A 22587-nucleotide genomic window follows, 5' to 3' on the forward strand; every position below is an offset into this window, starting at 1 on the left:
ATTTCTAGTTTGGAGTAGATCGGCAGTTTGGTGGACTGAGCGAGCCGGTCCCTTGGCCGCACCAGCCTGGCCCAGCACCCAGAGTGGCAGGTCCCTTATCTCTTGGGGACACTTCTTCCTCATCAGAAGGACCGTTGATAAGACACGTCCTGCGCTGGCTGGTGGTTCCGTCTGCCTCCGAGGCTTGAATCCAGGCCCACGTCGTGGTGAACCGACGGGCTGACGGGAGGCTGAGGCTCTGCACCTCGGCCGTAGCAGCGCTTTCCTGCGAGAGGAGGGGTGCTGCTCCCGCCTCCTGCCGGCCAGCCTGGCACCCCCGCCCCGGGGTCTGCTGGGGGAGCGGCCCTCGGTAATCATCACCGCCTTGCGGCCCATCACACAGCGGGGGCACCCGGGGCTCCAGCGGGAGGTTCGGGCAGGACTGGCCGTTTGTTGGGACGGCAGCCCCAGCTCAGCCTGGCAGCCCTGCCCCCCGGGGCTGGGACCCCTCGGGGCTGGGACCCCTTGGGGCTGGGACAGCTCGGGTCCGGACCGCTCGGGGCCACCGCAGCACGCTCTCCGGTGCAGCCCAGACCTGAAGCCCTTCTTCCACATCTTAAACTGCTTATTTTTAAAGATTTTATGTATTCATTCATGAGAGACCCAGAGAGGCTGGGACCCAAGCAGAGGGAGAGGCAGCTCCCTGCGGGGAGTCCGACACGGCGGGACTCGATCCCGGGACCCCGGGGTCCCACCCTGGGCCTGAGGCAGCCGCTGCACCGCTGGGCCCTGGAGCCTGTCTGTTCCACCCGGTGTCCCTTTACTGCAAACAGCGCCGTGGCCGCTCCTTCCCTGGCACGGAGGGGACGGATCACCTGGGGCGATGGTCCCCCGTTCTGGACTGCTCCCCGGCTCCCCGAGCCCCCCGCCATCAGCAGCCACCAATGGGTGCTGCTTGGAGGCCCAGGAGGTGCAAACGGACGTGGCTGCTGCCCGCTCTCCGCCTCCTGCCCCCAGGGGCATCTGAGGCCTTTCTCGAAGTAAAAGCCCTGGCTGAGAGCGCGGGAAGAGCCCGGACGCAGGAGGACGTTGCCTCCGACTTGACGACGCCGTCTTTCCCAGGGAGCGTCAGGCTCCCCGGCCACAGCGGCCCCAGCACAGCCCAGGCAGCCCCACAGGCCGGCTGGTGACCCGGCACGGCCGCCCGAGGGAGGGGCCCAGCACTTCTGGCAGCACCCGCTCCCCCGAGAAGCCGTCCTCGTTCCTGGGTCACCTGGGTCACGGCGGCCGCGGAATGTGCGGCCTGTCACCCGCCCAGGACAAGAGCCAGCGCCCTGGGAGCGGCGCTCCCGACGGTGTACGAGGCCCGGGTGACGCGGCCTCGGCGGCTCTGTCCGGGGCCCCCGACGCGGAGAAGTTTTAAAGCCACAAAAACAAACCTGGACTCCAAGTAACGGGCGCCTTGGAGGCTGTGGAAGTGGGATGAGCGGGACGTAAGGCGGGGGCTGCGGTTCAGCCAGGCTGGGGCCGGCGGCCGACTTGGGGGGCAGCCTGGACGGCAGCGCGGCGTCACCTTCTGGGTCCAGGGGACGACCCCGCAGACCCAGACCCGAGCGCCAGAGCCGCCAAGGGGCGCCACACGTGCATGCGGCGTATGGGCAGTGGCACAGGAAGGAACGTGCACCTTAGGGTGACGGCCTGACGTTTAATTTAGGAAAGAAAAACCAGGAACAAACCCTACGCCTAAAACGGATGCCGCGCTGTGTGTCGGTTATGCTTCAGTTTAAATAAAGTCGCTTCCGGGCCCCCGGGTGGCTCCCAGCTAAGCGTCGGCCTTCAGCTCGGGTCCCGGTCTCAGGTCCTGGGCCGCCCCGAGTCAGGCTCCTGCTCAGCGGGGCTGCGTCTCCCCCTCCCCTGCTCGCGCTCTCATGCTCTCTCTCAAATAAACAATCTTTAAAAAACTGTTGCTTACTTTACTGTGTTTTTTTTCTTTTTAAATATTTTATTTATTTATTCATGAGAGACACAGAAAGAGAGGGAGGCAGAGACCCAGGCAGAGGGAGAAGCAGGCTCCATGCAGGGAGCCTGATGGGGGACCCGATCCCGGGACCCCGGGGTCACGTCCTGGGCCCAAGGCAGACGCTCAACCACTGAGCCCCCAGGGGTCCCTTTTCCCTGTGCTTTAAGGATACTTCCCGTAGCCAAGATGTTGGACCAACTGACTGAAGCGTAAGGATAATGTGTATGAGGATAACGTACTTCATTAGCTGCAAACTCAAATTCCACATTTTTAGTGTTAAGGAAAGTGCCGTTGCAAGCAGGGCGCCCAGCTCCGGGGGCTCAGGGCCGGGCAGCCCTTCCTCCTTGCCGGGAGCAGCACAGTTTGGACTAATGGGCCTGGAGGGTGGGCCTGGAAGCCCTGGCATCCGGCTTGTTCTATGACAGGTGCTCGGTGAGTCACCGATCCCGAGTCCTTTCCCCCTTCCTAAGAAATTAAAGGTTTGGGGCCCCCAGGGGTCTCAGCGCTGAGCATTTGCCTTCAGCCCAGGGCGTGACCCCGGGGTCCCGGGATCGAGTCCCCCATCAGGCTCCCTGCATGAAGCCTGCTTCTCCCTCTGCCTGTGTCTCTGCCTTTCTCTGGGTCTCCCAGGAATAAATTCATAAAATCTTCAAAAAAAAAAAAAGAGAGAAATTAAGAGTTCTGCCTCCCTCGACTGCAGTCTCTCCCCAACGAAGACTCTGTGCCTCCATTTGTCTGGTGCAAACCTCCCCTGATATACTTCCAGTTACAGGAAGGACGACGGGATTAGGATGATGAAATAAATACAGCCTGTCCGTGGACATGGACCACTCTTCTCAAGCATCATCATGCCCACGAAGGCGGCAGCTCTGGTCTCAGGCACAGGTCAGCACCCGGGCACCGACGGGGGGCGGCCTCACGCCCCGGCTGCCCCTGTCCTCCGTCCGACTCCACTGGGCAGACCCTGGACCGCAGAGCCAGTGACACCCGAGGGCTTCCAGCTTCCAGCGAGGGCTGAGCTCCAAGTCGCAGGCCCTGGCGTTGGGTCCAACTCAACTTTGGACTTGCCATCGCTTCACATGGTCTCCAAAGGCTGAGATCTGTTCCTGGAATAGAAACCTTCTCTGCTTTTCCTAAAATCCTCTTTTAAACCGTTTCAAGGTTGCTCAATGTTTTCCTAATATTTTAGGAAACTATGGAAAAACTTGCACGCCGTAGAGAAATAACACACGGAGGGGAGCAGGGTTGCCCGGGGTAACCTGCCCCCCCCCACACACACGCTATCAGGAATTCCTCCTCGGTGACGTGGTGCTGAGACACGTTCCCGACACCCGTCCCCGCTCCCACGACAGAGGCAGGTTGGGGCGAAGGGGCGGCTGAGGACGTGGGGTCGTGATGTGCGAGCAGACGGCTACTCGTCTTGAGCTGCCCTTGTCACAGTCTGTTCAGGTGCGGGATCCGCGGATCAAATGTCCCGCTGTGGGCTTTGGAAAAACACCCACTGAGGGTTTAAAACGTGTGTGGGGCTTGATTTGAAGGACCACGGCCGGGCGCAGCAGGCCAAACGCTTGTGAGGACAGGGCGGGGCTAGAGCCGCGGCACCTCTCCGCGCGCCCAGCCCTTCGGCCAGGCCCTGGATGCCCAGAGCCGCGCAGCCCAGGCATTTCTGCAACATCCTTGCGCTTTATAAAACGGAGAATTTCTACAGGACTTAATAGGAAATGCGGAGCCACGACAGCCATCAAGAAGACTGAACAGAGTTCAAAAGACCCACATCTCAGGGCAGCGGGGTCGCTCAGTGGACTGGGTGTCGGCCTGTTGATTTCCGCTCAGGGCGCGACCTCGGGTCATGAGATGGATCCCCGATCCCCGATCCCCGGGCTGTCAGACTCGTGCTCAGCAGGGGGTCCACGTGGGATTCTCTCTCTGTGTCTCTCCCCCTCCCCTCCTTGCTCCTTCCCCTGCTTGAATGTGCTCTAGATAAATAAATACCATCTTTTTTCAAGGACCGTATTTATTTATTCATGAGACCCAGAGAGAGGCAGAGACCCAGGCAGAGGGAGAAGCAGGCTCCATGCAGGGAGCCCGATGCAGGACTCGATCCCGGGACCCTGGGGTCACGCCCTGGGCCCAAGGCAGACGCTCCTCTGCACAGCCCCCCGGGCGCCCCGAAATACAATATTTTAAGAAATCCACATTTTTGTTTACCTCCTGCTCATCTCCACCTTCAGAGCTCAAGGGCACAGATGCACATGCAAGCCGCGTCGTACGTGCTCTCCCTACGCACACATGCCCCCGCGCTTTGGCTTCCTGAGTGCCTATGTGCTTGTTCCCTACATCCCACGCTGGAGCACCGTGGGGGCTGGCGGGGAGGACGCGCGCGGCACGGTGGCCTGCGGCTGGATGCGGGGGGTGGCACAGGGCCGGGACGAGCGGGGGCCGGATCCGCACATGCCGGGCGCCGGGGAGACAGGACACAGCGGCTGCGCAGCGTGGTCAGGAAAGGGGCCTCCGCTGCGGCCACTGAGGCGGGGCTGGGGTTTCTACACTCGACCCTGATGCTTAAACGGGTCCGCAGTTACTCAGGACGACAGGCCTGTTACTACAGGGAAAGGCAAGGGCGGCCTTTCCCCGGAGAGTGACAAGTCCCGGGAATTGCCGGTGTCCACCCTTCGTTCCCCGACTCAGTGACCGTCTTAAGGAGCTACTGTTCCTATTTTGGGACAAAAATGTTCTCAAGAGGTTGTGCGTGGAACCCACAGGCCATCGCAGTGTGGAGTACGACACGTGTCCCTGAGGATGGCCCCTCCCCTTCCAGAAACACGGGGCGCGGGGGGGGGGGGTTGGCGTCTCCTTACCGTGAGCGACAAGGCCATGCACACAAACGTGAACTTCTTGATGTGGGCGGCGGTCACCGTGCTGCTCGCGCTCACCAGCTTATTGCTGGGGTTGTTCTGGGGGAAAGAGGAGGACGGAGGTTACCCTTGGCTGACCCCGCGGCCGTGTGGAAAGCATCCTCAGTGCCCTGTGATGCGCCGAAGGACACACGTCGCCCGGCGGCTGGGCAGACGGCTGTCCCTCTGTCCGTCTCAGGCAGCTGCCGGGTCCCTGGAGGTGACCGTGGGCCAGAGGAAGCTCCGGAGGCGCGCGGACATGAACGGGGCCCGCGGCCCTGGCCTCCCGCAGCGGCGACAAGCTGAGTGGCATCCTCGGCCCCGACCAGACTCCTCCACTCCTGTCCCAGACAAGACCTGCTCTTCCCGACACACCTGGGGTTCTCAGGTTTCTGCACTGTTGCTCCCCCCGTTCTCGCTGGGGCTCCTGATTCTCAAAACCCCGTCTTCAGGGCCCATCCCTGGCACGGCCCATCCGTTCCTCACGGGCCGGCTGACCGTACTCCCAAGCGCCCCAGGGGCCCCGCCTCCCGCCATCCTGGGGGGCCCTGGGGCCCTCTGGGGGTGCACGTGCCCGCGGGGCACACGTGGAGGCCGTGAGGTGACCACTGGCTCTCTGAGACTAAGGACTGTGCGCCTCGCCCTCCCCTTTCACTCCACAAATCAGCACAATCCTTCTTGACTGGAGAGGGTGCAATCTGTGTTACACTTATTTTTTAAGATTTTATTTATTTATTCCTGAGAGACACAGAGATAGAGAGGGGCAGAGACCCAGGCCGAGGGAGAAGCAGGCTCCATGCAGGGAGCCCGACTTGGGACTCGATCCCCGGACCCCGGGGTCACGCCCTGGGCCCGAGGCAGGCGCTCTGCCGCTGAGCCCCCTGGGCGCCCCATTAAACTCCATTTTAAGCAAATTGTGCAGACAGCGCCAACGTCCTCCTGCACATCCCGAGGCCCCAAGACCATCCCAGCGCCTGCCGTGCTGCCCCTCACCTGATCTCACCAGGGCCTGGCCCCACCTTGAAAACCAGTGAATGAAGGGCCCCCTGCCCCCGGACAGATCCCACCGGGCCCAGAGGCGGCCCCCGAGCACCTGGCTGGCGTCCACCTGAGCGGAAGTCACCTGAGCAGAGCGACTGCAGGCTCCACTCGGAAACAGCTTTTGACGGCTCCTTCACTTTGGAGGCCGTGGCGACCTCGCAAATCCCTTCCCCGAGATGCCGCCAGCACAAACTCAGGCTGAGGCCGTGATTCCTTAATTCCAGCCTCTAAAGCAGATCTGTTTCCTGAATAACAGATTTTGCTGCCACAGCCGCCGTTCACAGGCGAGTGCAGGAAGAGGGGCAGGGGACAGTGACAGGAGGGGAAGAGGGGCAGGTGCCAGCCAAGTGCGAGTCCCCGTGGGGCCCGTCTCTGTCCTTCCTACCGCGGGATCCGCGGGAGGCGCCGGGTGGGCACCCCGAGGAGTCAGCCAACCTCCCAGCACTCCCGCCTGGCGGGTGGGGGGCCGCGGCGCCGTCGGGGGCTTCCACTCTGACAACGCAACGGTTTCTCCTGGCGTGGCTGGAATCTGCTAGCAGGGCCATGGGGCCGGCACCTCGTCGCCTTGCGTTTGCCCGATCTGCATAGGGTTACACCCTCGCGGGGACGGCGACCGAACATCGGAGACTCCGTGCCAGTGACAGCGCTCCCAGTCAGTATTCAGCAGCGGCCACCAGAAGCTATGCAAGAAATGCTAACTCTCCTATTCTGGAGCCACAATGAGACTAAGGACTGCAACTGTCAATGCAGCAAATTCTGCAAGTCCACACGGAGGTGTCTCAGATTTGGGTGAATAGACGGCATTCACGCGAATGGCTTGGAGGAGCTCCCTGGAATGCCTGGAAACAATGAGGGAGGCTCCAGAGGGTTCCGAGTCGCCCCAGTGGCTGGCGAGAGGTACGCTCCTTAAAGGGGTCTGTCAGCACCTAACCTCTGTGACCCCGCATGAACCCAGGTTTTTCTTGGATGCTCCAGGGAAACTGTAGAGTGTTCTACTGTTGTTTCGAGGGAGCCAGGAAAATTCTAGATTTGACCTTCCCAGCCAGGAGGTCCTAACACTTGGGTCCCTGCTGTGCTCCTCAAGTTCTGTTGTACAATATGGTTCTCCAAGAGCTAGAAATTGAGCAAGAAATTTTTTTTTTTTTTTAGCAAGAAAACTTATAATCATTTTGGTTTTCTAGGATTCACTTCTATACGTACATTCCTTAAAACCAAAATAGCGATTTCTCTCAGTAGATTGGATTAAACTTGCTCAAACAAGAACTGCAAGGAGACAAGTGTCCTGCAAGCCACTCATGCCTTCTCCGGTTTGCTCCCAAAGGCCGGAGCAGTTTTCACAAGACGCTGTGCATCCCTGACGTGGCTGGTGTTTGGGACGGGTGGTGGGTTCCACTACCTGTGTCCTGGGGAAGTGCCACGGACTTCCAGCAGAGAGCTCAGGGCAACGCCGCAGCCCTGTCTCACGTTAGGCAGCAGGGTGGGAATCCTGAGTGAGCCCCCGCCGTTCACGGGCGAGTGTGGGAAGACGGGGCCGGTGAGAGTGATGGGAGGGGAAGGGGCGGGTGAGAGTGATGGGAGGGGAAGGGGCGGGTGAGTGACAGGAGGGGAAGGGGCGGGCGACAGTGACAGGAGAGCCGCGTGGGGGCTGCAGGGTGTGGAGGGACGTCACAGATGGGGACATGTGACAGGGTGTGTGTGCGCCCGGGTCCGCCGGGGCACAGCGAGGGGGTGGACCCATGGTGGCCGCTGTCTTCCCAGGCCTGAGCCTCGGCCCCACGTCACCACCGTCAGAGGTGCCTGGGAGTGTCCTGGGTGGGAGCAGGTGGCCAGGACACCTTTCTGGGCCCCACTGCATAGGCCCTGCCCTCCCCAGAGCCCACAAGCAGCTACGGGTGTGAAGAGCTGGAAGCTCAGGCTGAGGCCGGGCCTGCCTGTGGGGCCTCCAGGCCGTCCTGCGCCCCCGCGGGTCTGGGAGCCGGTCCAGTGGGGGGGGGGCAGGCCCGCTGTCACCTGCAGGGCCACCCTGCCCGAGCTGCCGGCTTCACCTGCTGATACCGTCTTATCTGATCCCCACGAGAGCCCTGGGCCGCGAGGAGAGGCGGCCTCTGTACTGGGAACCCCGGCAGATGAAGCAGCTCCGAGCCGCTGCCGAAGAAATTCAAGGCAAAAGAACTGCTATTTAAAGCACAAGTGGCAGCTTGTGTGCTTCTTTTACTGTTTTTTTCATTTCGTTTTATTTTTCAAAGGATTTTCTTCACTTACTTGAGAGAGAGGTGATGCGCGAGGGGAGGGGCAGAGCCAACGGGGAGAAGCAGGGCCCCGCTGAGCTGAGCAGGGAGCCGGACGTGGGGCCCTGGGGTCATGACCTGAGCGGGAGGACGACGCGTACGTGACCGAGCCTCCCGGGCGCTCCCCCGTTTTTCATTTTTCATTTTCACGTCATTGTACAGGGGCTTCGGGTGGCACAGTCGGTTCAGCGTCTGACTCTTGGTTTCCGCGCAGGTCACGCTCTCAGGGTCCCGGGATCGAGAGCTGAGCAGGCTCCAGGATGAGCACAGAGTCAGCTTGAGTTTCTCTCCCTCCCCATGTCGCTGCTCTCTCTCTAAGTTATTAAATCTTTAAAAAAACCTGTATACATCTCTGGGGGAGGGTGTGTCGTCTATGAAGGTCGACAGGCTCAAGTAATTAGGCTTTAATGAAATCGCCACTAATTCAGTGACTGGTAGGACAGTCCCCAGCGAGCCGCAGGCTACGGGTCTGAAGGGTTAGGTGCCTGCCGAGGCGCGGCCAGCAGCTGCCGGAGGACAGAGCTTGCAGCTGGACCAGGTCTGCGGCGTCCAGACTGAGCTGGAGCAGACAGCTTCAGGGTCCATGGGGTAGACCCATCCAGAAGCTTAGGAGCTCAAGAGCACAAGCCCGTCTGTACCTTTGCATCTGCTGTGAGGGCAGCAAAGCATTCGTTTAATTAAAAAAAATAACAAACCACAGAAACAATAACCAGGGTAATAACATTTGAGAGTATATCTTCCCTTTGCAAAAAAAAAAAAAATAATGATTTCTCAATAGGAATAAACCCAAAAGTGAATATGGATCGGAGGGCGTTAGAGAATCGGCATCAAGGTAAGCTTAGTCACCTCCGTTATCTTTGGAGGAAAATATTGCACGGCTAGGTCGGATTCCGCTCCCTGCCCAGGAAGCTCACAGGGAGGTGGAACCGGGAAACCTCAGAGCGGAGACACTTGTGTGTCAGAAGCTGATTTTAAAGACGGTGTTTGAGACGCGACAGCGTACGGGTTCTCACCTTGTCAAAAGCAGGGTAGACAGCACGGATCTCCGTCAACCAGCCGTACGGCATGTGGCCCACGGGGTACGTGGCCGTCAAAATCGCCACCGCCTGCAAGAGGAAGAGCCGGCGGTTAGCGTCGGCGTCCCCAGGAGCTGCTCCTGCCACGTGGCAGGGAGCGGCCTCCGGTGCAGCCACCGCAGCGATCGTGCCGCCGGGTGACGGGCCCCGGCCAGCTGCAGGCCAGCCTGGGGACCGGGAGGGGCGGCCCTCCGCAGCCTCCCCGGAGGTTCCTCCAGCACAAGCGTGCGAAGAAGATCCGTCACGCAGGTTTGCCGGAGTCGATGAAACGGGCACAAACGGCAGACACGGAGTAGCTGGTCAGCACACGTCTGCCCTGCACCCTGCCTGCTGACCTCGAGGCCACTGCGGTCCTAGAAATGGCTCTACGAGAGCGTTTACCTTGCTTTCTTAAAAGGGGAAGCTGGAGTTCCCGCACACAAGGGAGGAGGCTCACATACTTTCTTCTGAGCAGCTTACACTGATGCGGTCGCCTAAAAGCTGCCGGGTGAGCAGAGCCACCCAAAACGTGATCCAAAACGCAAACCCCGGAAAGAGACTGGGGGGAGGGGGGGAGCATCCTGCTGTGGGCACACGAGCGGCTTCCCAGCGCGCGGCGACCGGCAGGAGGCCCAGGCTGCAGACTGCTCACCGCGCTAAGGGCCACGTGCGAGCAGAGGCCCTAATGAGCCGCCACCGGACTTCCCGAAGGATCAGCAGTTCCAGGGACAGCATCAGATCTCCGGAGGGCAGCGGAGGGGGAAACAAATGAAGTCACTCTATTCAGAATGGAAGATGGAAAAACTGATCCAACTCTTTCTTTGGAGCAGCTGCCAGTTTCCAGATAAATCTCTTGAGTCGTGAGCGGGTAAATAATGGGGATCTTCGTCTAGGGGAGGGCAGGCTGGCAAAGGGGAAGGCGGGGCAGGAGCAGGGGCGCGTGGCCGGGACAGAGGGAGGCACGGCGCCCTCGGCTGGGCCCTGTCACTTCGGCTGCGGCGGCGTCCTCGCTCTCTGCCTCTACGGCGAGGCGGCGTCACGCGGGCTCCATGGGGAGACAGGCCACGGGGCGCCGCGTAAGCATCTGCACTCACTCCCAGCCCGGCTCCCCACCGGCTTCACATCCCGGACCCTGGGCCCCTGCCCGGGTTCCTCATCTGGTCGGGGGAAGAACGGAGGAGGCGTCTCCCTCCAGCCTCAGACAAGCGCATGGTCAAGGCCTCGTGGCTTCTTTCTCAGTGGGAACGGGTCACACGGCTTGACGCCGCGGAGGAACCGGAGGCCTCCCCACCCCACTCTTCACCAGAAACCGCCCTACCTCTGTAGCCGCGGAGCTGCCACCAAGATCCCGGGAAACGAAGAGGTTGACGATAGGCCTGCTGATTCTCTGTGTAGCCAAGATGAGAGCCAAAGGCCACCAGAAGCTCAGCATCTTCCGTATGGTCGCATCTCCCTGCGTCAAGACATGCACATAAAACTCACTAAACTCTCGAAGCAGAGCAGAAAAAAACAATTCAGAGCCAAAAAGCCTTTTCTTTTTGAGGTCAATAAGGAGCCAGTTCATTGCACTTAAAAATAATATAAGGAAAAGCCTCTGCAGCGGAGCCAACCTGACTTTAAAAATGAGACGTACAGTCTTGTTAGAAGGCAACTCGGGCAGCTGGCAAGCTGCCGGGGAACCAAAACACAGGTGAGGCCTGGTGGGGCCAGACCTCCGTTCTCCGGACACGGCGGCCCCCCCCGGCAGAGCCCAACTGCACGACCTGGGAGACCGGCTGCAAATGGGTGTTTAAGTCTCCAACCGACTGGCTGGAAGCCGGGTCAGGAAGAGGAACCTCTCACAAGCAAAATGTTATTATAATTTATTTTTATCACTGCTCAGATCACAGACGCCTAATGATCCGGGCACCATACAGATCCACGAGCAACGGCCTTGTCCTCAGGGCTGGAGCAGAAGTCACGTGAATGCTCAGCAGCACGCAAAGAAAAGCAGGGCCAAGGGAAGTGATTAATTAAGAATCCTACAAAGCAAAGAGCTGTGCAATCGTTAACTGGCTTGTAGGATTTCACTCTGGTTTTGGTTCCTCGGGGGCGGAGTCACACGGTGGCATCACGCCAGCCACCTCTGAGCCCCCAGAGACGGACGGTCGCCCTCAAGATCTGACGTGGTTGCCGTAGTGACAGAGACAACTGGACAGACCTCGGATGGGGGTCAGCGGTCTGACCTGCCGAGGGCAACGTGTGGTCCGAGGCGGGACGGGGCGCTGTGCTGACCCCCCGGGCTTCGTGGAGCTGTGCCCATCGGCCTCACAGCTGCAAGGAGCCGGAGCCGGAGCCCAGGGATGCCGGGTGCCAAGGGCAGAGACGAGCAGCACGTACGTGAGGCAGACACCGTTTGCACTCATGGTGAGAAAGTGCCCGCGCCGCTCGGGCCGATCGCACCGGCTGGACGCTGACTCCCATTGGGAGGCTCGGGCCAAGCCCTGCCTCCTTCGGGGCCACTCCGTCTCCCCACTGTCACCCTCCCCCACCACCCCGAGCTCCACGGGCTCCCGTACTCCCCCGGCACATGCACGTCTGACCACTGTTCCCGTGTTGGTCTCGTCTACCAGGTGGGCTGTAACAAGCTGCCTGAGGGTAGAAACCGTATTTTAAGTTCCTCTGTGCTCCCCACGAGGCCCCCGTGCTCTGCTCCCCCCAGAAGGTGCCCGAAGGAGCGAAGGCGTCTGGCCGGTACGGAAAGTGTGACCCAAAGTGGGTTTAAAGGTACCGTGGGCTGCAAAATTCTTGATTTATATGTGGGATGACTCACTTTTGGCCACAGACGCTAAGAACCAAAAGTGCCGTATCTACTCTTCAGCCTGACCTGACCCACTGCGCCTCCGTCCCCGACAGGGAAGGAAGGAGGCTGCACGGGAACCCGAGGCCTCCTCCATCTCCTGAGGCCATTAACTCTCCACCTGCCTCTGCCTCTGGACACGACCCAGCGCTGGACATTGGGTCGGGGACGTGCACGCAGGCCGGGGCGAGTTCCAAGGACGTACCCCCAGCTCCGGGCCGCTCCTGTCGGGGATGATGTCATGGATGTTCTTGTAGTAGCCCAGGCACAGGGTGGTACAGCGCACGAGGGCGCCCATGTACAGGGAGAGGATCGGGATGAGCAGCGGTTCTCTGCATTCCAGGTGACTGTGCAGTAAGATGGCTACAAACACGACCTGGAAGGTGAAAAAGCAGGAACGAGTCAGCGGGGAGAAGTGCAAGCAGGCCATGGGCATGCCCCCGACGGGACAGGGACGCCCAGGAGGAGAAGAGAGCCGGGCGGGGCTGGACGCTGCCCGCACAGAGCTCGGGCCCGGGCATCCTCTCTGCAGGGGAAGAGCGCACCGTCACTGTGCCACGGGCTCCTCTAGGGCTCCTCTAAGGCAACAGGTCATGGTCATAGCAAAAAAGTATCTGGGACTTTGGTCCCCCAGATTCCCAAAAGATGTCAGAGGTTTGCCCTCCTGAGCCCAGGGCCTGGCACGCGCGAGTAACCCACGCCGGAGGCCCTCGGGCCACAAGGAAAACGTAACGGTGATCGGTGATGGATATAGGAAAACAGTCACATCTGTAAGACGGAATTCATGGAAAAATGCTGCAAAAGGCACCAATGGTGATAATTACAAAACTGAATTGAAATTTAAAATACGAACTTACAAAAGTGCAACAGGTCAGAAAAACACTGAGTCAGGAGGGATCAAAATAATGTTGATCTCCACTGGCTGTAGAGTCCCCAAAGCAAACCTAACAATGGGTTTAACTTTCCCGTCTGCAAAAGTCAGAGCAGTAGCCCAGCCTCCGTGCAGAGGCGTCCGGGGAACCCACAGTCAGGGGGCCGCTGAGCAGACGAGGTGCGGAAGGTGAGGAACGGGAGGGGGACGCTACTCCTGAGCTACGGTGACTCTTCTCTTCTTCCAAGATCCTATGTTTAAGCAATCTCCACGCCTAACGTGGGGCTTGGCCTCGGGCCTGAGATCCAGAGTCGCCGGGGAGCCCGGGAGCCCGTCACCGCGGGACCTGACACCAGGAGACACGAAGTCGGAGATGAAGGTGGACCCGGGCCAATGACCTGCGCGGGGGCCTGTGGCGGGCGCGGACCCAGAGGAGCTGGTGGTGGAGACGCCCGTGACCGCGGTGGGAGGACCAGATACTGGCGGTGGCCCGTCTGCAGCCCGTCGTCTGCACACCCAGCACACGAGGCCCATCCGCACCAGGCCTCAGGGCGCGGGCGACAGGCACTGTCTGGCCACGTGGACGCGCCGGGCTGCACACAGTCCCCACGAGGCCAGAGGACACAGGCCAGAGGATGCCCCGAGGATGCCCCAACGTGGAGGAGGCCGGGTGAGAGCCGCCAGCCCGGGTGCCCCCGTCCCCCGAGCCCCCCACCTCTCCCTCCTTGCCCGCATCCCCCCTTCTCCTCTGGGCCACATCCCCCTCCGAGGTCCTGCTCAGCAGGCCTGCACCCCCCGGCCTTCCTGGATGAGGCGGGGGCTCGGTCCTCAGGATCCGCGTTCCTCCCAGGATGGCTCAGTGTCTTCACACGCTCGTCTTGGTTTCCTCCGGGGCCCCCGGGGTGCCAGACGCCCCCTCAGTGCGGGCGAGCGAGCCGAGCAGCCCCCGTGGCACCTGAGGTGCTGGAGAGGCCACGGTGCAGAGCTCCCCCCTTTGGTTCCCACACGGGCGCCCTCGGCAAGGCTTCCCCACTGGCGTCCACGTCTCCACGCACGCTTTGCGACGGTCAGGCCTTGGGCATCCCGGGGACGCCGTGTGAGCTGAGCCCCCCTCCCAGCCTTGGCAGGAGGTGGCTGGGAGGGACCGAGGCCAAGCATCTCCTCCTGGGCACAGGGGCCGAGGCCAAGGGCCCCAGCGGGAGGGGCCTGGGCCCCAGCGGGGCCTGCAGCGCAGAGAGCAGGGGCTCCAGAGGGCGCAGGCTGGGGAGGAAGCAGGGCCCAGGGTCCTCAGCACCTTGTCCGCCCTGGTCAGGGTTTGGAGGCCTCACCTCGGGAATCCAGGGAAGCCGTTTGTGCAGCGGCTCCTAAGCAACGTGCCAGAATTTCAGAGAGAAGAGATCACAGGGGTGAGTGGGGAGGGAGGGGAGAGGGAGGGAGGAAGAGGGGAGGGAGGAGTTCCAGAGCAGAGGCAGAGCCAAGTCAGGAGCCCTCAGGTGGGAGCGGGATCCTTCCGACACGGCGAGGACGGCAGCCATGGGGACAAGAGGGCAGATAAGAGAACCACCTGGGACTAAAATCGAAAAGCCTCGGTGATGAAGAGGATGGTCCTCAGGCTTCTGACCAGATGACAGCACCACTGATTTGCTCAAAACTGGAAAACGTGGGACAGAGAAGACAGGAATTCAAGCTTATGATAGGAACGTGGGAGTCCTATCCACCCTGTGGGGCGGTGGGGACCTGGGGCAGGGCAGGTCCTCCCACGGGAGCAGGGCGAGGAGAGGGCGGCTCTCGAGGACTGAGGACCGGGCACCTTTCCCATTGGCAGAGCCGATGTGGTGCCAGCACCAGGCCCAGAGCACCTTGCACGGGAGTGAGCAGTGACATGGTGACCCCATGTCCAGGGACTGGAGGAAACTGTCCGGGGGATTATGGGGCACAAAGGTCATTGGCGAGAACTGTTAGCGTGAACCTGGGGGTGGGGGGTCGACTTGGAGTCCGTGAAACATAGAAGCAGAGAGAGATGAGGACAGCGAAGAGTGGGAAGCCCGGGGAGGAGAACCGTAGCCGCCAGGTACAGGGAGCGGGCAGCTTCCTGCGCTCGCTGTCGAAGCGGCAGATCCTGGAGCGCGTCTACACGTCCGGAGAAAGGACTCGGGGGGACCACGGCTCCCGAGGAGGCACGGAACCCACGCACGGGCGCAAGAGGTGGTCCTGCACCCCGAGGAAGGGACGGGGAGAAACGGCGGTGACACAGGACAAGGGCAGGCTGGGGGTTTGGCCGCCAGGACTTGAAGAATCCAGCTGCTTCGACTTCCCCACAGAGGTGGGAAGGGAGCCCGTGACCAGGCAGAGCGAGGAGGGTAGGGACCCACTGACTCGGCGCCTGGAGTCCGCTGGGCGGGTGACGGGCACGTGGCCGCCCGCGGGGGAGAAGGGTGCAGCACGGGGCTCAGGGGCGGGATCCCGCCAGAGGGCTGGGGGCACGGGGCAGGGGCAAGGGGATGCACGGCGCGCGGCAGGACTGCTGGCCCGGGATCACGCGACCCATCCTGGGGCCCTCGCAGGGCAGGAGGTCCCGGGAAGGCCCAACAGCGCCGGGAGAATTCTCACGCTGCCACTGAGCAAATGCTGACCAGCTGATTGCGAAATAAACCAGAAACAGCAATATTTTTCGTAAGCTCTTTGGCACCAGGTTGGGACATAGCGCTGCTGGCAGTGGTGGTGGCACAGAAAGCGCAGCGCGGGGGACCGGGCCAGGACAGGCTTCTCGTACTGCGGCCAGAGATCAATTAGCCTAGTAAAACTTTTTTAAAAGATTTTATACATTTACTTATGGGGGTGGGGTGGAGAGCAAGCGCAAGCACAGGCGGAGCAGGGCCGGGGGCAGAGGGGGACGGAGAAGCTGCCTCCGCCCGTGGAGCCCACGGCGGGGCTCGATCCCAGGACCCTGAGATCACGACCTGGGCAGAAACCAAGACTCGGACACTGAACCGACTGAGCCACCCAGGCGTCCCAGCCTAGTAAAACTTCAAAAAATGGGAGTTGCCACTGAAATTCAAGGCACTGAAACCATCTTCAGGGCAGCCCGGGTGGTGCAGTGCCTGCCTTCAGCCCAGGCCCTGATCCTGGAGTCCCGGGATCGAGTCCCACGTCGGGCTCCCTGGGTGGAGCCTGCTTCTCCCTCTGCCTGGGTCTGTCTCTCTGTCTCTCATAAGTAAATAAATAAAATCTTAAAAAAAAAAAAAGAAAAAAAAGAAAACCATCTCCATTCTACCGGGCGCAGCGTGCCGGCCGCCTCCCTCTGCCGTGCGGGGTTTACTGGACTCGGCCCGAGACCTACTTACTCCCGGATTCGGCAATTAACAAATGCGTCAGGTAACGGGAAAAGCTGGGAGGGGTGGGGGCAGGGGTAACAGAAGACTTAGGAACAAAAATTGCATTTATTCCCCCAAACTTTCCAACTGCAAGGCTTAAAATAGCTCCTTCACCAGGAATAGCCGAGGCCAGACGGCTCCGGGTCTGGCTCCCACCCCTCCCACCAGCCAGGTGCGATCACCGCGCTCGGCAGGCGCCGGCCGGGACCAGCTCTGGGAAGGACGAGGGCCGTGGGCGTCCCGGCAAAGCAGTTTTCACGGATATGGTTTCCTCTTCTACCCTTAGATGCTCGTCGTATTTATCTTAGGCAAAGCGGAGTTTTTCTGCGTTTGCCTTTAAGAAAAACTATAAATGCGCACTGAGTCGCTGATGCCGATGCTGCAACCGGGAGGCGTCTCCTTAATGTCACATTAAGGGACTTGAGTGAATAAGGCAGTTTAGTTCATCTCTCGGAGGACGAATGAAAGTAAGATCGGGATAAAAATCCCTAGTGACTCACAAATAAAATTCCCAGGGCTGCATGGTCAGCCGGCGCGCAGGCCCGCGCATGCCCGCAAACACGGACACGCAGGGTTCACGGGAATTAACCTGAAGTACTTCGAATGGTGACCCGTGGAGCGACTGCAATTTGTTTGGAAATGTACTTGCTGGCCTTTAGGGAGGTGCTGACGGCCCGACAGCGGGTGATCTCAGAAAGGCGGCTAAAGGACGAGCACGTGCAATTGGGGGAAACCGGCAGAGGCGCGTGGAAATGCCCCTAAGATGGAGCGGAGAAGTGGAAAAGGTGCTTAAACATCAGCCCGCCACTCCCTCCCCCTCGGCGAGGACACTGCTCTCCGGAACCCCTGATTGTGGGAGCTACGGCTGATTTATGGGTTGTGGGGATTAAATCTGATTTTCCGCTGAAAGTTTTCGCGCAGCGTCCTCGGTGGCAGGAGGAAGGAGGGAGAAGGAAGGAGCGTGGAAAGCCAGGGCTGGTGCCAGACCCCGGGGACCTGGGCTCGGAAGAAAGTGTGACGCAGGCCTGCTTCCCGGGCAGCGTCCAGCTTCCCGGCTCTCTTAAAACACGGGTTAATGACGGGTTAAACGGCAGCCCCGTGTGGCATCTACACGAGATACAACACGTAAGGATAATTCCTAAGAGCCCTCCCTAGAGCCGCGGGGCAGGCCGCGCATTGTTGGGCGGCACAGAGGCCCAAGTGTGCACCCGGCCAGGTGCCCCGCGACCCCATGACCACCAAGCCCGCACCAGCCGGGACCCGGCCGTCATCCCATGGGCGAGCTTGTAAGAGGAAAAGCCAAAACCTCCGAGGCTGCATCTGAATTCTTACCACCTCCTCCTCGCAGGCTTGGACCCGGGTCCACTGCAAGAAGCCTCATTTTCTCACTCGTGTAACGAACCTTGACGCCCGCGTCCGGCACAGGGCGCGCGTGTCAGGGAGGCAGGGGTGGGCTGAGGCCCGAGGAGCTCCGACCGGCGCACGGCCCACACTCACCTGAGCTATGACATCGGAGATCGAGGCACATCCCACCAGGAAGCTGTATTTGTGTTTTAGGAGAATGCCAGCATGGGTCCATGCCTTCCGGAAAGAAAAGAGTTTGGCGTGAGGTGCCGTGGGCATTGGAGGGCTTCCGGTCGTTGTGATTTACTGGGCGTTCCTGAGAGGGACCTTCTACCCCCCGGGACCTTCCGCGGGGTCACGGACTCTGACTTGGGCCGGTGGGGAGGTTCTCGCTAGAACTTTAAGTGGACTCAGAGACTGCAGGTATTTATTTAGTACCAACGGTATGCAGAGCGGCGTGTGTGTCAGCCTTCCTGCCGGAACGCGAGGCGCAGACCAGGGATGGAGGGAGCACGTCCACCCGCCTGCCCACCCGCCCCGGGGGCCTGGGACTGGCAAGGGCTCTGAGCTACCACCGGCATTACGGGTTCTCATCAACTGTCTCCTTCTCTCCAAGTTGGGGCAGGATCTGACCTGAGGGAGGGCCCGGGAAGGTGCTCCAAGGGGAGCAGACGGCGCCCCTGGGGGTGTCGTGGCCGGGCCAGGGTCCGTGGGAGGACCGTGCTGGAGGCCGCCGCGCCCGACACCGTGGGGACGTCTGTGTCCGGGCCTCCTACGGCAGCTGCACGGCTACCCCGTCCCGCAGCCCACAGGCCGCGAGCTGCCAGGCGGGGAAAGAAAGGCAAACTGCCGATAACATTTGCAAACAGTGGCCTGTGGGCTGCGTCTGTTGACCGAAGCCATTGGGGTGATAAGCCTTGTGGTTTTCAAATATCCTCTCTCCCCGCGAGGTCTCAGGGCCGCGGCAGGTGTAGGCGGCAGGTGCCTGTGCCTGGGGAGGCGACCTGGCTCCTCAGAGAGGTTCATATTTTGTTTTTTTATTAACACTCTCTTACTGCTGGGTCTTCGGGGCGGCTGGCAAATGAATCAGGAAGATGAAGGTGTGGATCACACGGAGTGTTACACCGAGTCACACGGCAAACTAATAGGGCAGAAGGGAGCTAGGGCACGTGGGGCTTACGGTCCACCCTCAGTCCCTGAATTCGCCGGGTCACCACAATCTTCCGTGTGTTGGTGGAGTCCCCAAGGACGGGGGCGGGCGCTACAGCAAGGTCAGGACTCTGTCTAGGAAGTTGGGCTTTTACTCTTTGAGGACGTGAGAGAGGTCGCCTCATTCAGCTTCCTGGTTCAAAGCCCTGTGCTGCCCCGTAGGCGGGCATGGGGCCCCCTGGGGAGACCGGTTCTAAGAAATCCAGCCCCTCTGCCTTTTTTCTTTCCTATTTTAGAGTACGTGTCAGCTACCAGAGTAAATACAGAGTAAATTTCTTACTTGGTGATGAGTAAGGAAACCCGGGCACCAGTGCTCCAATGGCCAAGAGCACCGCGACCCGACGTGACCCCAACTGAGCATCCGAGCCTTTGGGTCAAAACTGAGGGTTTACGACCCCCATGCAGACTGGTGGAAAGAGTCCGATCCAGGGAGGCCACGTCCCTACGCTACCTACAGGCAGTGTTACGCCCGCTAAGGCCAAGGGTCTCCTTCCTCCGGGGACGCACGTCGGCGGTCTCACCTCGGTGCAGACGCCCGCTTACCTCACGTGTCCACAGCACGTAAGATTCGAGGGTGCGTGTGCGTGAAAAACCGTGCAGATTAACTTATTTTTAAGTCTCCTTCCTCAGGTAATTTGAAATGGAGCCCAGAGAAGGCGGTTACTTCCCAGCGTTGCACATTACTGGAAATCCATGTATATAGAGTTTGCTAAGCCTCCTTACGACTATGACCCAGAGGAACAGGAAACAGCCTTCTCCGAGAACTCTCTAGTATCATGACAAAGCATCGAAGCTCTGGACGCGAGCCGCCCTTAGTAATGCACTAAAGCTGGTTATTAACGTAATGAAATCCTACCAATATTTTCAAGAGATTCTTATTCTAAAAAGCTTTGGGTGCTTAAACCACACAAACGGTGAGTTTATCGGAAAGCTGTCCTGATCCCTTGATCCTGAATGTAGCAGAAAACAACTTCAAATGTAAGGAGAATTTTCAAGTAGGCTCTCTTGCTTCCCACCAGAACTTGTGGCGACCACGGAGGGTTGTCCTGACGCCGCTGGCAGCTGGGCTCCTCCGCGGCGCTGGTGCGGGAAGGGACGTGGCACAGCTGCCGCGGAGCTCAGTCTGAGGGTCCCTCCGACACTAAACATAGAATTACTCTGTAATCCTGCAATTCTACTTCCGGCTATCCACCCAAAGGATTAGGACAGGAGACTCAAGGCGGGATTTGTATGCTCGTGTCGGTTAACAGGCGTCATCAGAAAGGCCAAAAGGCGGAAGTCACCCGGTGTCCACTGCGGCCTATACAGACGGGGGACTACGGCGCGGCCTTAAGACATCCTGGCTTTGGCCGCAGCACGAGGAACCCTGAAGATACTACGGGAGGCTAATGGGCCGGCCACAAAAAGACAGACGCCGTCCCGTCCCACTTACGGGAGATCCCTGGAATGGTCGGATTTGCAGACTCGGACCGTAGGGCAGTGGTGCCGGGGCGAGGGGACGGGGAAGTGGTGTCAGTGTCACGAGACTCCCGGCGAGGGAAGACCCTCCACGCCGCTGCACTGTACGTGCACAGATGCTCACGTGGCCAATCTTTGTCCTACACACCACAATTTTTTCAAGTGCCCCGATTACTCACCATTGCATCCATAAAAGGGAAGGCAGCAAGATACAGGAAGGCCCTTCTCGTTTTGCTCCCCACCGACTCATCCACATGGTGCAGTTTATTGATAATGTAGTAGCCTAAGTCACTATAAGCTGCAAAGGGCCCAAAAACATAACATGGCGAAATTTAGAAGAAGTTACCTTTTAAGTTTTTCATCTCAAAAGTACAAAAACAATGTTAAACGTAGTTTTTTTTTTTTTTTTTTTTTGTAGAAAATTAGAAAATGTCAATGAGCAAATAGGAAAAAAAAATCATCTACAATCTCTCCCCTCTATCCAGAGGGGATCATGGTTAACGGCCTGGGTTTAACTGTCCAGTTCTCTCGTGGGCATGTGGGGTACACACGTGTTTTAACATAAAAACGGGATCACACTGTGTATATACTTGCTTTCGTCAACCATGAACAGCTTTCCATGATTTCCAAGGACATCTTTCACATTTTAATGGTTGCGATGAATTCCTTTTTGGAGGTTTACTTAACATCAACATAATCTCCTATTACTATGCATTGTGGACGCGTCCATTGTTTTGAGATCATGAAAGGATGCCTGAGGGATCATTTGGAAGCTGAATGTTTACACGGAGCGTTACTTATTGACTAAGAAAATTCCCAGAGGTTAATATGGTTTTTCTTTTAGTTTTTTTCTGGGGGGTGGGCGGAGGGAGAGAGAGAACCCTAAGCAGACTCCCTGCTGAGCTCAGAGCCTGACTGGGGGGTGGGGGGGAATCTCACAACCCTGAGGTCACGATCTGAGCCACAATCAAGAGTCAGATGCTTAAGGGACTACACCACCCCGGCGCCCCTGTTAACATGGCTTTTCAGGAAAAAATGTAAAGCTAGCTTTTGGCGGCTTGCTATTTTTTGTTTCACCTTTAGGGAGGAGCGTGTGGGCACCGAGCTGAAACAGGCTGAATGAATCTGAACTGACCGAATAGATAGAAAGGGAGAGAGAAAGGTGTTTGCGGCGTATTAGCCGGGCATCCTGACAGGTGCCCTTAGCAAAGACGAAACACACTATTAAGATATTTTTACTTCATTGACAGATGTTTAGACGACATCAGAAAATAGTGACTTTCATGCTTCTCTGTGTTTTACACAGTGCTTTAATAGCAGTGTGCCTGCTGTGTTCATTTTTTCATAAATATGGACACTAATGGGTGGACAACTACAGAAGCTGCTTTGAATTCATAAAGGAGATAGGATGCAGTGAGAGTCCCATTTTATGTGAATCATAGGATCCCTCCCTCCACTTCAAAGTTTGGGAAATGGTTTATAACCGTATGAACTGATAAGAATTAGAAACTGATGGTAAAGAAATAAGCCTCTACTCTTTTGGGGGATTAGTCTTGCACCACAGGAAGTTTGAATGAAGTCAGGTCTTTGGGATGATATCAAGGATATTCAGATGCACATATGGGGATCCCAGAGGGGGAAGAGGTACAAGTGGGTGATTCCAAGGGGCAGGGGGCTGGCATGGGTGAGACAGCCCGAGAGCAAGGTGGGACCGGGGGGGGGCCTCCAGGAGGGGCAGAGGTGAAAACCTAAGGAGAGCCACCAGGTGGGCGAACATGTCAGGTGTGGAGCACCTGGGGCCAGTAGAGCCACCGAGGCAGCAAGAAGAGAACCGGGAGGGAGGGTGTCACAGGGCAGAAAGAGCAAAGACCCAGGAAGAGGGGAGAAGGAGGGAAGGAGAGCGCTGTGAGGTCCCCGCTGGGACCCGGAGGCACACAGGTTAGAGGAGAGGGGCGGAGAGAAGGCTGGGTCTGACCCCGGGGCGGCTCAGTGGAGGGCAGGGGGGAGCCTTCCCCCAGGTGGGACGCGCATGCAAAGCGGGGTGTGCAGACGCGCGGAAACGCCAGGCCAGGATGGTTCAACCACAGGGACAGCTTCCCCGGGGCGCTGGACCTTGGGGGCTTGGGCTCAGAGTGCCTCGCTGCCGCCGTTTATGTGCATGTTCGTTCCCTTGAGCCGGGAACCAGCCACTGGGCTGGGACCTGCCAGCAGCAGC

General features: G+C 59.2%; 1 protein-coding gene across 2 annotated transcripts in view; it reads right to left on the bottom strand.

The window, feature by feature from the left end:
- Nucleotides 1–22587, bottom strand: part of ANKH (ANKH inorganic pyrophosphate transport regulator) — a 116764-nt gene that overhangs the window by 19549 nt on the left and 74628 nt on the right. For both annotated transcript variants that reach the window (XM_055325876.1, XM_055325877.1), the window contains exons 3-8: nt 20552–20670; nt 17859–17942; nt 12322–12492; nt 10596–10730; nt 9236–9328; nt 4858–4953 (exon numbers count right to left, since the gene is read on the bottom strand). In XM_055325876.1, the coding sequence (XP_055181851.1) occupies nt 4858–4953; nt 9236–9328; nt 10596–10730; nt 12322–12492; nt 17859–17942; nt 20552–20670 (698 nt within the window). The remainder of the gene's footprint in view (nt 1–4857; nt 4954–9235; nt 9329–10595; nt 10731–12321; nt 12493–17858; nt 17943–20551; nt 20671–22587) is intronic.

The sequence above is a fragment of the Nyctereutes procyonoides genome, unplaced genomic scaffold, assembly GCF_905146905.1.
Source record: "Nyctereutes procyonoides isolate TBG_1078 unplaced genomic scaffold, NYPRO_anot_genome, whole genome shotgun sequence".
NCBI classification, from domain to species: domain Eukaryota; kingdom Metazoa; phylum Chordata; class Mammalia; order Carnivora; family Canidae; genus Nyctereutes; species Nyctereutes procyonoides.